Source organism: Carcharodon carcharias, chromosome 17 (genome assembly GCF_017639515.1).
Source record: "Carcharodon carcharias isolate sCarCar2 chromosome 17, sCarCar2.pri, whole genome shotgun sequence".
Lineage (NCBI taxonomy): Eukaryota > Metazoa > Chordata > Chondrichthyes > Lamniformes > Lamnidae > Carcharodon > Carcharodon carcharias.
In genome coordinates, this window is record NC_054483.1 from 1,988,671 (window position 1) to 2,002,745 (window position 14,075).

At 45.9% G+C, this 14,075-nt stretch overlaps 1 protein-coding gene across 1 annotated transcript in view; it reads left to right on the top strand.

The window, feature by feature from the left end:
- Nucleotides 1-14,075, top strand: part of LOC121289522 (PH and SEC7 domain-containing protein 4-like) — a 142,960-nt gene that overhangs the window by 29,666 nt on the left and 99,219 nt on the right. Inside the window, exons 3-5 of the mRNA XM_041209002.1 lie at nucleotides 1,131-1,242; nucleotides 1,348-1,756; nucleotides 11,465-11,638. Coding sequence (XP_041064936.1) covers nucleotides 1,131-1,242; nucleotides 1,348-1,756; nucleotides 11,465-11,638 — 695 coding nt within the window. The remainder of the gene's footprint in view (nucleotides 1-1,130; nucleotides 1,243-1,347; nucleotides 1,757-11,464; nucleotides 11,639-14,075) is intronic.

Genomic DNA, 14,075 nt, shown 5'->3' on the forward strand with positions numbered 1-14,075 from the left:
TGGCTTTGGACAGCCTCAGACTGGAATAACACAGTTTCTGACTGGGTATAAACGTGGCTCTCAACATCCATTCCTGAAGATGTTGACTCTAACAACTTGCCCAAGTGTCAATCTAGATGTTGGGTGACCACCCCCTCCCCCCACCACCATGAGGGTATCTCTGCCTAGCCTCACCGCATCCTTACCCCGCCGAGGGCAGACACAAGCACATGTTGGCAGGGGTCCAGGGAAAGCGGTCAAACGTGCAATTCCTCAGCCAAGGGCACTTCAGAAAGTTATAGCACAGAAACAGGCCATTTGGCCAAAACAGTCCATGTCGGCATTTATTCTTCACTCCAGCCTCTTCCCATCTTTCCTCATCTAAATCTACCATCCTAACCCTCTATTCCCTTCTCCCTCGTATGTTTATCTAGTTTCCCCTTAAATACATCGATACTATTCACTTCAGCCACTCCCTGTGGGAGCGAGTTCCACATTCTCACCACTCTCTGGGTGAAGAAGTTTCTCCTGAGTTCCCCATTGGATTTCTTGGTGACGATCTTATATTGACGGCCTCTAGTTCTGCTCTTCCCCACAAGAGGAAACATTCTCTCTGTATCCACTCGATCAAAACCTTTCAGAGTTTTAAAGACCTCAGATAGGTCACCCCCTCGGCTACCATTTTCGAAGAGAAAAGAGACCCAGCCTGTCAATCCTTTCCTGATATGTAACCCCACACATTTCTGGGATCATCCTTGTGAATCTGCCCTGCACCCTCTCCAGTGCCTCTATATCCTTTTTATAATATGGTGACCAGGACTGCACACAGTGCTCTCAATGTGGTCTAACTAAAGGTCGATACGGGTTCAGTACAACTTTGTTCCTTTGCATTTCTATGTAATTCAGTGAGAGCCAGACCTTTGAGGAGTGAAATTAGGAAACACTTCTACACACAAAGGGTGGTAGCAGTTTGGAAACTCTGGGATTATCCTTGTAAATCTTCCCTGCAGAAAGGAACAGAAATAGTAGTCTCAATAGAAAATGTACCCCAAGATGTCACTACACTGAGCTGGAGGATTTCAGAGCTCCTGTAAAGTCGCAAATAAAAGCTGTTCACTGATGTGACTGATGACCCACTTCTCTTCCCACAGGATAACTCCTGTTTCTCCTTTGGAAATCAGCCGGTTTCCGGTGAGCCGAACGTGTTGAGCAGCGAGGAATTCCCATCCAGTATTTCCAGTCCGAGTAGTGAATTAGCAGCGGGTAAGTGTCTGCCCTTCCTACTTTGCAATCCAATCACTTTTCCACAGTCCCTGTTTTCCCCCATCCGCCTCTAATCATTTTCTCTGTGCTCTCCACATACAAAAGCCTCCGCCCAGAGTGCACCCAACGTGACAACACCCGAAGAAAATGTGGCCTCTGGCAGTCAGGATCCTTTGGTGAGAGAAATTCTCAGGGACCGCGCTGATGGCAGCTCTGTTAAGACACAAGAAAGCAACCAGACATGGAACACAGAAAGGATAGCACCTTTGTACTGCAGCGCCCAAGAAACGAACCCAGCCTCTATAGTGGCCAATAGAGAGGCATGGAGCAGGGACATGGCTTTGCACTTGGTTGAGGAACAAGGCTCAATGGAATGCATGATTACAGCAAACAAAATTCAAGTCGACTATACCTCTGACAATGACGTCAAAATCATAGAACAGGAATCGAGTGAATCATCTGAGGAACAGGAAGAGGAGGAAGAGGAAGAGATCACAGAAATGCTAGATGAAAAGTAAGGAAACTTAGAACACAGTTGACTTGTTTGCTGGTATTTACTTAAACTTTGATAAAAACAGAAAATGCTGGAAAAACTCAGCAGGTCTGGCAGCATCCGAGGAGAGAGAAATAGAGTTAATGTTTCGAGTCCGTGTGACTCTTCTTCAGAGCTAAAGAGAAGTAGAAACGTGATGGATTTTATACTGTTTAAGAGGGGTGGAGCAGGTGGAGCTGGATAGTAGGTCAGGGATAGACAAAGACGTCATAGACACAAGACAAAGGGAGTGTTAATGGTAGTGTTAAAGAGTAAAGAAGGTGCTGATAGTGGCATAAAGGTAAATAGCAGAATGTGTTAATAGCAGAACAAGGGCCAGTGCTCTGTGAAAGCACAACATAGAAACCAGTGACAGATGGTCCTGTGGGGGGAGTTGGGGAATAAGGATTAAAAAGAATGAATAAATAAAAATAGATAAAAAATAAAAGTAAAACATTTGGATTAAAAAAGGGGTAAAGATGGAGGAGAGAGTTCATGGTCTCAAGTTGTGAAACTTAATGTTAAGTCCGGAAGGCTGTAAAGTGTCTAGTCGGAAGATGAGGTGCTGTTCCTCCAGTTTGCATTGGGCTTCACTGGAACAATGCAGCAGGCCAAGGACGGACATGTGAGTATGAGGGCAGGGTGGAGTGTTAAAATGGGCAAGCGACAGGGAGGTATGGGTCATGCTTGCGGACTGAGTGAAGATGTTCCGCAAAGCGGTCACCCAGTCTGCCTAATCTAAAGGAGACCACATTGGGGGCAGCGAATTCAGTGGACCAAATTGAGGGACATGCAACTGAGGGACTGCTTCACCCGAAAGGAGTTTCTGGGGCCTTAGATGGTGAGGAGGGAGGAGGTAAAGGGGCAGGTTTTTTACCTTCTGCGGTTGCATGGGAAGGTGCCGTGGGAGGGGTTTGAGGTGTAGGGGGTGATGGAGGAGTGGACCAGGTGTCCCGGAGGGAATGATCCCTACTGAAAGCTGACAGTGGGGGATGAAGGGAAGGTGTGTTTGGTGGTGGCATCATGCTGGAGTCGGCGGAAATGGCGGAGGATGATCCTTTGAATGCGGAGGCTGGTGGGGTGATAAGTGAGGACAAGGGGGACCCTATCATGTTTCTGGGAGGGAGGAGAAGTGGCGAGGGCAGAGATGTGGGAAATAGTTCAGACATGACAGGTATAACTGGGGCACATGTGGGTAACCATAACCACACCGTGTATTTGGAGAAAGTGAAAAACAAGTTAATGGAGAAATTGTTCAGTGAGGGAACAAGTTCAGCCAGGCGGAGGAGAGTGGCGGTGGATGGGAAGCGTTCAGGCCTCTGTTCGAGGAGGAAGTGTAGAAGTGCCTTTTAGTGGGGTGTTTCAGATTTCCTCCATCTGCAGTATTCTGCTTTTATCTTGATTTAAACTTTATCTGCCATTCTGCTCTCAGCCCTCAGTAATACTGGATAATCACTTCACAACATGGAAGTAAATTGCTACCCAATTACCACATGTAATTCTTATTTATTAGGTTAACATAGTTTGTACTTCAAACACTAGAAATTCAGAGATGACTGGGGTTCACTGCAATATATAGCCCACTGGCAATGTGCTCCTTTGTGACCATGTGTGTAGATTTTCTGTTCCTTTTAATTTATTGCTTACAATTCAAATGACCCATCTCTGAACCCTTGAAAGGATGTTAAACCTTTGACAAGATAACAATGCCTGTAGCCTTCAGTAGCTAGTCATCCTGATCATTTCTCTTTTTAAAGCTAATTTATTTTAACAACTTCCTCTCACAGCTGAGCTGGTTAAGGTAACAAGTGGTTGAGAGAGAGAACAGGAAGGTCCCAGACTCTGCAGAATTAGGTACTCTGTGCTGTGGTGGTAGTAGGAGTGCTATAAGTGGTCTGACTGAACGTCTCCCCACCTACTTCACAACCTCTACCTCTGACAGTGGAGCTGCTGATTGATCTGTGCTAGATGGCCTCCTATTGGGCCTCAGCACCCCACCTGCTGACTTTAATTGGACAGGGCTCAATTTCATTTCTGCCCCTTCAAATTCAATGGGATTGAGACTAAATGGTGAAAATTCAGCCCTGTCATTAAGTGTGTGCGTGCACTTGTGTGCGTGCGTGCGTGTGCGTGTGTGTGTGTGTGCGTGTGCGTGTCCGTGTGTGTGCGTGTGCGTGCACGTGTGCGTGTGTGTGTGCGTGCACGTGTGTGTGTGTGTGCGCGTGCACGTGCGTGTGTGCGCGCGCGCGTGTGTGTGTGTGTGTGCGCGCGCGTGTGCGTGCACGTGTGTGTGCGTGTGTGTGTGTGTGTGTGCGCACACGTGTGCGTGCACGTGTGTGTGCGCGCGCGTGTGCGTGCTCGTGTGTGTGTGTGTGCGCGCGCGGGTGTGTGTGTGTGTGCGCGTGTGTGTGTGTGCTTTTCATTGGGTGTGGGCATTCCTGGCTGGGCCAGCGTTTATTGCCCGTCCTTTATTTCCCTTGAGAAGGTGGTGGTGAGCTGCCTTCTTGAACCGCTGCAGTCCATGTGGTGTAGGTACACCCACAGTGCTGTTAGGGAGGGAGTTTCAGGATTCTGACCCAGCGACAGTGAAGGAACAGTGATATATTCCCAAGTCAGGATGGTGAGTGGCTTGGAGGGGGACTTCCAGGTGGTGATGTTCCCAGCCCTTGTCCTTCTAAATGGCAGTTTTTGTGGGTTTGGAAGGTGCTGTCCAAGGAGCCTCGGTGAGCTCCTGCAGTGCATCTTCTGGATGGTACACATTACTGCCACTGTGCATCAGTGGTGGAGGGAGTGAATGTTTGTGGATGTGGTGCCAATCAAGCGGACTGCTTTGTCCTGGATGGTGTTGAGCTTCTTGAGTGTTGTGGGAGCTGCACTCATCCAGGCAAGTGGGGAGTATTCCATCGCACTTCAGACTTGTGCCTTGTAGATGGTGGACAGGTTTTGGGGAGTTAGGAGCTGAGTTACTCACCACACGATTCCTAACCTTTGACCTGCTCTTATAGCCACAGTATTTATATGGCTAGTCCAGTGTTCAGTGACACCCCCCAGCCCAACATGATGTTGATAGTGGGGGATTCAGTGTTGGTAATGCCATTGAATGTCAGGGGGCGATGGGTGGATTCTCTCTTGTTGGAGATGGTCATTGCCTGACACTTGTGTGGTGCGAATGTTACTTGCCATTCGTCAGCCCAAGCCTGGATATTGTCCAGGTCTTGCTGCATTTGGACATGGACTGCTTCAGTATCTGAGGAGTTGCGACTGGTGCTGAAAATTGTGCAATCATCAGCGAACATCCCCACTTCTGACCTTATGATGGAAGGAAGGTCATTGATGAAGCAGCTGAAGATGGTTGGGCCCAGGACACTACCCTGAGGAACTCCTGCAGTGATGTCCTGGAGCTGAGATGATTGACTTCCAACAACCACAATCATCTTCCTTTGTGCTGGGTATGACACCAACCAGTGGAGAGTTTTCCCCTGATTCCCACTGACCCCAGTTTTGCTGGGGCTCCTTGATGCCACACTCGGTCAAATGCCGCCTTGATGTCAAGGGCGGTCACTTTCACCTCACCTTGGGAGTTCAGCTCATGTGTGTGCACGCACGTGTGTGTGTCAAAGTGTCTCTGTTAGTGTGTGTGTAAACTTCTTAATGTGTCACTGAATCAATGTTTGTGTTTGTGTGCGTGTGTGTCACTGTCAGTGTGTGCCTATCAAAGTGACTGTCAGTGCCTGTGTCAGTCAGCACATCAGTGTGTGTGGATAGATATTTGGTGAAGGCAACAGCTTAGCTGTAATGCTCCCCTGGTCGAGCAGCCTATCCATTCTCACTTTTAGCTCGCTATTGATGGATGGACATTTGGTGATGTTGCAGCGTGCACCAGGTTCCCATAAAACCTATCCTAACCAATGGCAGCACCTATAACCAATAACCTATAACCAATAACCTATAACCAATAACCTATAACCAATGGCAGCACCTATAACCAATAACCTATAACCAATAGCAGCACCTATAACCAATAACCTATAACCAATAACCTATAACCAATGGCAGCACCTATAACCAATAACCTATAACCTATAACCAATGGCAGCACCTATAACCAATAACCTATAACCAATAACCTATTAACAATGGCAGCACCTATAACCAATAACCTATAACCAATGGCAGCACCTATAAGAGAGGCTGAAGGATGAAGCAGAGAGGTAAAAGAGGTCAATTAATTTTCAAATGTGTCCTACCAGTCAGCCAGTCTCCTTAAAGCTTAGTATACCTGCAGATTTGGAAATGGACCAGTTTAGCAGAAGTAAGCAGGTGGATAATTAATAGAGTTTGATATTTATTACTCTGTCTCCTTTAAGCCTTATCATGTATAATTTACGTTTGATATCCTGAATCTCTTGAAAATTTTGTCTAAACTATCTTAGCTAGTGAAAGTCTGCTTATTGGTTAATATCAGAACTCATTTTATATATGCTTGATTTATCTCGATCACCTTTAGCACCTTCAGTGGACTGAGGAGGTCTTGTGCTGGCAGTGATAGTGTACCCAGCTCTGGGCTAGAAGATTTGGGTTCAAAGGAAGGTGTGATCATGATGTGGCTCAACAGGTTGATTACCAGCCTGTAAATCCTTCCAGTATGCCTGATGATGTGGTAAAAGTGGGAGAGTTCCCTGGTCAGCGGTACCCTGTAGAAGGCAACAGCAAACCACTTTGTGACTTTGCCCAGCATAATCACGGACCAATCCAATGGAAGCCCATGGCTGCTAATGTTCACCTGGTGCTTGGTACCTGAAGGAAGAAGAGGAGGCGGGGGTTGGGCACTGAATGAATCAAGTTCTGTCCTGGATCCCAGTATTATCCAATCCTTGGCACGGTAATTCACTGAGCTATTAATGCAATTGTTCTGATTCCCATTTCAATTGGGACCAGTTAAAGACAGACTGAGACTTTCCTAAATGTGATCCAGCAGCAGAAACTGAAGGGATGATGAGTGAAAGAGACAACCGCTAGATTCTTGCCACATGGCACTATTTTGAAGGAGAGCAGTGGAGTTATCCCTGGGGTCCTAGTCTATACTTATCCTTCAACAAGTTAATCTGGTCATCATAACATTGCTGTTTGTGGGAGCTTACTGGGCACAAATTGGCTGCTGCATTTCCTACAGTACAACAGTGACTACACTTCAAAAGTGCTTCATCAGTTGTTGAGCACTTTGAGATGTCCATGAAGTCCTGGCTGTTTCACACTTATGTGATTGTGAAGATTCCCCAGAGGAGCATCCAGCCCGTCATTTCTTCCTGGTGAGGGAGTAAATGTTTTTTCTTCTCCCTAATGTCGCGAGATAATGAGAACGCAGGAAATATAAGTTAATGAGAACCTGTTAAGAGAACAGAAGCTAATGGCTCAGGTGTAAATCTTTTATCAGATGACAGGTCCTGACACAAGTCTGTGCCCAGGACATTAACCTGTCCTTCCTGTTTATGGATCTGTTGGAACTGCTGTGCATTTCTAGCACTTTTTGTTTTGTTTTATCACCCGAAAGCACTTCCCGAGACCTACTTACAAGTCAAACTTTATGGAAATTACATGCTGTCTTGGTTTTTTAAACAATTCTGTCAAGGGATATGAACCTGGTCTGCCATCATTTTGTTCCCTAATTGCCCTCGAAGGGGGTGGTGAGCTGCCTTCTTGAACCATTGCTAGATGACAATTTGAGGGAGAAAGGAATAAAGGGTTACAATGGGATTGAGATGAGAAGGGATGGGAGGAGGCTATAGTGGTGCATAAACAGTGGTGTGAGCTGGTTGGGCTGAATGAACTGTTTCTGTGCTGTATATCCTACGTCTAACCCACACACACTCTATCTGGAGTGTCATGTCTTTTTGTTTTTACCTAACTTCCATTTTTCTTGCTGTCAGTGGCTTGGACCCTGAACCCATGAGTATGGGCCAGCAACGAGGTTCCTTGCACATTTGGCATGAAAGCATCCTCTGTCTTCACCAGAAATGAAATCATGACACTCAGGCAGGTCTACCTGTGCAAGCTTGCGCAAGTGCAGTTGTTCATTTGGTGCTGTGAATAAACAGGGTGCATGACTCTGTATTAGCGGCCTCTGCTAATACAGAACCACTTCCTCTTGAAACTTTGAGTATAAACTATACTAGTAAATGCTGCTGAAGTGGAACAATGGTACACAAACAGAACACATGTCCTCCATAAGCATCAGCTCAGTGCCAGTGCTTCAACCTATAGCCCTACAATCTAAGCAACAGTATTTGTATGTGACAGTGCAGTGCAGGGAATGACTGTACCTAGTGTTATAGCATCATAGAGGTCAACAGCACAGAAAAAGGCCTTTCGGCCCATCGAGTCTGCGCTGGTCAAACAAGTACCTAACTATTCTAATCCCATTTTCCAGCACTAGGCCCATAGTCTTGTATGCCATGGCATCGCAAGTGCACATCCAAATACTTCTTAAATGTTATGAGAGTTTCTGCCTCTTCCACCCTTTCAGGCAGTGAGTTCCAGATTTCCACCAGCCCCTGGGTGAAAAAATTCTTCCTCACATCCCCTCTAAACCTCCTGCCCCTTACCTTAAATCTATGCTCCCTGGTTATTGTTCCCTCCACCAAGGGGAAAGGTTCCTTCCTGTCTACCCTATCAATGCCCCTCATAATTTTATACACCTCAATCATGTCCCCCCTCAATCTCCTCTGCTCCAGGGAAACTAATCCCAGTCTATCCAATCTCTCCTCATAACTAAAACTCTCCAGCCCAGGCAACATCCTGGTAAATCTCCTCTGCACTCTCTCTAGTGCAATCACATCCTTCCTATAATGTGGATTCCAGAACTGCACACAATATTCTATCTGTGGCTTAACCAGCGTTTTATACAGATCCAACATAACCTTCCTGCTCTTATATTCTATGCCTCAGCTAATAAAGGCAAGTATCCCATATGCCTTCTTAACCACCTTATCTACCTGTCCAGCTACCTTAAGGGACTGGTGGACATGCACACCAAGGTCCTCGGTGCTTCCCAGGGTCCTACCATTCATCGTGTATTCCCGTGCCTTGTTTGTCCCGCCCAAGTGCATCACCTCACACTTATCCAGATTAAATTCCATTTACCACTGATCAGCCCATCTGACCAGCCCATCTATAACCTGTAATCTAAAGCTATCCTCCTCACTATTTACCACCCCACCAATTTTCGTATTATCCGTGAACTTACTGATCAACCCTCCTACATTCAAATGTAAATCGTTTATATATACCACAAACAGCAAGGGATCCAACACCGATCCCTGTGGAACCCCACTGGACACAGGCATCCAGTCACAAAAACACCCCTCGACCATCACCCTCTGCTTCCTGCCACTCAGCTAATTCTGGATCCAAATTGCCTTGGATCCCATGGGCTCTTACCTCCATTATTAGTCTCCCATGTGGGACCTTATCAAAAGCCTTGCTGAAGTCCAAGTAGACTATGGCAAATGCATTGCCCTCATCTACACACCTGGTCACCTCTTTGAAAAATTCAATCAAATTTGTCAGACATGACCTCCCCTGAATAAAACCATGCTGACTGTCCTTGATTAATCCCTGTCTCTCCAAGTGTAGATTAATTCTGTCCCTCAGAATTGCTTCCAATAGTTTCCTCACCACTGAGGTTAGACTGACTGGCCTGTAGTTCCTTGGTTTATCCCTTCCTCCCTTCTTGAATAACGGTACCACATTGGCTGTCCTCCAGTCCTCTGGCACCTCTCCTGTGGCCAGAGAGGTATTGAAAATTATTGCCTGTGCCCCTGCCATCTCATCCCTCACCTCACTCAACAGCCTGGGATACATTTCATCCGGGCCTGGAGATTTATCTACTTTTAAGTCTGCCACACCACTTAGAACCTCCTCCCTTCCTATTCTAATTTCTTTAATTATATCACAGTCTTTCTGCCTGATTTCCGTACCCACATCGTCCCTCTCACCTGTGAACACCGACACTTAGTATTCACTTAGAACCCTACCTACATCTTCCGGCTCCACACACTAATTACCACTATGGTCCTTAACCGGCCCTACTCTTCCCCTAGTTATCATCTTACTCTTAACGTACTTGTAAAATAACTTTGGATTTTCCTTTATTTTACCTGCCAATGTATTTTCATGCCCCATTTTTGCTCTCCTAGTTCCCTTTTTAAGTTCCCCCCTACAAATTCTATATTCCTTTAGGGCTTCTGCTGTTTTGAACCCTCGGTATCTGCCATAAGCCTCCCTTTTTTCTCTTTACCCAATCCTGTATGTCCCTCAACATCCAGGGTTCCCTGGATTTGTTGGTCCCACCCTTTCTCTTCACTGGAATATGTTGGCCCTGTACTCTCCCTATTTCCTTCTTGAATGAGTCCCACTGCTCTGATGCAGATTTACCTAAAAGTAGCTGCTCCCAATCCACTCTGGCCAAATCATATCTGATCTTATTGAAATCGGCCTTCCCCCAATTTAGAACTCTGATTTCTGACCCATCCTTGTCCTTTTCTATAACAACCTTGGACCTAACGGAGTTATGATCACTATCTGCAAAATGTTCCCCCACTGATACCTCTACCACTTTCCTGGCCTCATTCCCTAAAATTAAGTCCGGGACCCTCCCTTGTAGGGCCTCCTATGTACTGGCTTAAAAAGCTCTCCTAGAGGCATTTTAAGAATTCTGCTCCCTCTAAACCTATCACATTATGACTAACTCAGTTAATGTTGGGGGAGTTGAAATCCCTCACTATTATTACCCTATTATTTTTACGCTTAACTGAAATTTGCCTACATATCTGCTCTTCTTTTTCTGACTGTTGGAGAGCCTGTTAAGTCTGAGTGATTTGCCTGTTGAAGGGTACACTGCCCTTAAACTGCTTAAGGCTTGAATTACGATGATAGTATGTGATGGGCTTTCTGTGCATAAGTTAAATGGACTGAGGAATTTTCGTCAATCAAATGTTTCACAAGTAAGTGGAGATCCTCAAGGCTTGCGAGTGGATTAGTTAAGGTCACTTTGCTACACTGTGGGCACTGCACTGCAATGTTAATACCTGACATTTTATCTCTTTGCCAAATGGAGTTTCACTTTCAGGAGAGATGAAAGGAGGTCGAGCCAATGTGCTGCAGAAGTCTGAAACCAGAGAAGCGAGAATCGCATTGAAGGATCAGTCAATAATTCGGAAATGACAGCCTCTTCCTCTGCCCTGTTTTACATACCGATGAACTATCTGTACTTGAGCCAATGCTGAGCCAGCTCCACTCAGTTACACTGCGTGGCTGGCACAGAGGATGGTGAAAGATGCAAGGCTGAGCCCATGTACCTAAGCTGCAGAAGGATAAATAAAGAGACTTACGCAGTATCCCAAAGAGAGTGAAAGAATATGCAAATAAGAGCACATGTGGAGCACCCAGTATAAATAGATCCAAGTGATAATCGGATGTGTTACTGCGGAGAAAAGGGATTAAGGTGCATGGAGAAATGAGCAGCTGGGGCTGATCTATCAAAAAGGAATGTGGCTGGCTGGGCCTATTCCTAAACCTCTGAAATTCCTGTAAGGTCCTCCCATTCTCTGCTAGAGTTATGGCTTATAATGGAAAGAGCGCTCACAGAACTGTGTCCTTAATAAAGCTGCTGTTTTGTTTCTCTTAACGTAGTGACATCGTTCAGATTGAAGCACAGCCCGGCATCGCTGAGGAAATGATGGACCTTAAAGCCCTACTGGCCAATGGCAACAAACCTGGTCGAGAAGTGGCCAAGAGCTTAGCTTCCAAACTTTACAATCTGGATGGGTTTAAGAGGACAGATGTTGCGCCCTATCTGGAGAAGAAGTATGTCTATTGGATAGTAATATTCCTATCTGTATTTTGTTTCATACAAAATGAGAAAAAAAAGATAAGTAAGCTTGAGAAACAGTTTATCTCCATGTAATCCAATCCCATTAAAAAAACCTATTGCCGGTATAAAGGAACACTGAAATGACAAGATCCCAGTCAGAGCTGGGGTCCATTCGGTCATAGATTGATTCTACGTTCTATTATTCGGATCCGTTGACCTCTGCATCTCACACCTGGAAACATTCTCCTATCATTTAAAGCTCTGTGGTCAGGAGTGCTGAAGTTTAAAATGTCATTTTGGGTTGTACGTAGTCAATATCTGAAAGCATCCAGCTTCCACCCCTCATTGATGTTGACTTGGCTGGTCTCACCCAGAGTGCCACCAGAAAGGCCACAATTATACTCAAAAGTCATTAGCTTGAGTCTGGTTGGCATTTTTATTTTTACCTAACAGTCCATACTTTTGGGGTGGGACTTTAGTAAGCACACTTACTGTGGTCGACTGTGTTGCACTGTGTGGTTGAATAGTCTGTTGATACTCACTGTGGGGAGGTGTCTTATTGACTCAGGATCAGATGTGACACGAATTCACTCTGCATTTGATTTATGTCCTTTAAACTTTGAGAAAACTGAAGCCGTTGTTTTCAGTCTTCATTCTGTACTCTGATCCCCAGCTACCGACTCCATCCCTCTCCTTGGTATCATTCTGAGATTAATCCAGTCTGTTCTCAAACTTGGGGTCACATTTGACCCCAAAAGGTGCATCTGACTGCACCATCACTGAGACTGCCTCTTTTTACCTCTATAACATCGCTGGCTTTACCCATCTCAGCTCACTGGCTGAGACTCTCATTCGAGCCTTTCTCACCTGCTAAACTTGACGATTACAACACGCTCCTGACTGACCTCCAAGGTTCCACTGTAACCTTGAAGTCATCCAAAACTCCACTGCCCGTCTTTTAACTCGCACCAAGTCCCGTTCTCCTATTGGCTCCTGTGCTCACTGACCTACACTGACTCCTGGTCAAGCAAAGTCCTGATATTAAAAGTTTCATCCATGTTTTCAAATCCCCCCATGGCCTCAGCCCTCCCCATCTCCGTATTCACCTCCAGCCCCACAGACCTTACCTGGGAACTTCCGAAGGGGATTCTCCGGCACATCTTTGAGGTACACCCCCAATCCGACACTGCGGAACTCGGAAGTTAAGGCCCATTGTTTCCAATTACTAACTAAATATCTGCCACAAGTAATTGCTACTGCATTAATAACCTCATAATTTTCTCCAGGTGACAGGAGCCCTATCTACGATGGAATTAATCTAAAATTGTATAAAATGTACAGCAATTTCCAATACCAGTTAAAAACCTAGCCATTGAAACACTTCAGGGCCCATTGTAAACTTAGCTTAAAAATTCTTAACATGTGCATGTTTTACTTCTCTCTCTGCTAGCTTCATGAATTTGTTAAACTGCAAAATATGTGTTTATTTTATTCGTTCATGGGATGTGCTTGTCACTAGCAGGTCAGCACTTACTACTGAGCCTTAATTGCCCTTGAGAAGGTGGTGGTGAGCTGCCTTCTTGAGCCGCTGCAGTCCATGTGGTGTAGGTACACCCACAGCGCTGTTAGGGAGGGAGTTCCAGGATTTGGACCCAGCGACAGTGAAGGAACTGTGATATATTTCCAGGTTGGGGGTGGTGAGTGGCTTGGAGGGGAACTTCCAGGTGGTGGTGTTCCCATGTGTCTGCAGCCCTTGTTTTTCTAGATTGCAGACGTTGCAAGTTTGAGTTACTGTTGAAGTGGCCTTGGCGAGTTGCTGTGGTGCAGCAACTACCACCATATGTTGCTGGTGGAGGGAGTGAATGTTTAAGGTGGTGGATGTGGTGCCAATCAAGTGGGCTGCTTTGTCCTGGATAGTGTTGAGCTTCTTGAGTGTTGTGGGAGCTGCACTCATCCAGTCAAGTGGGGAGTATCCCATCACACTCCTGACTTGTGCTTTGTAGATGGTGGACAGGCTTTGGGGAGTCAGGAGGTGAGTTACTCACTGTAGAATTCCCAGTTTCTGACCCGCTCTTGTAGCCACAGTATTTGTATGACTGGTCCAGTTCAGTTTCTGGTGAATGGTAACCCCCAGGATGTTGAAATTGGGGGATTTGGCGATAGCAATGACCTTGAATGTCAATGGGAGATGGTTAGAATCTTTCTTGCTGGGGATGGTCATCGCCTGGCACTTGTGTGGCACTAATGTTACCACATATCAGCCCAAGCCTTTATGTTGTCCAAGTCTTGCTGCACATGGGCACAGGCTGTATCAGTACCTGAGGAAATTGCAACTGGTACTGAACACTCTGCAATCATCAGTGATCAGCCCCACTCCTGAAATAACGGGCCAAACTTTCCCTTGGTAAAAATAGACCGAATTGTGTGATT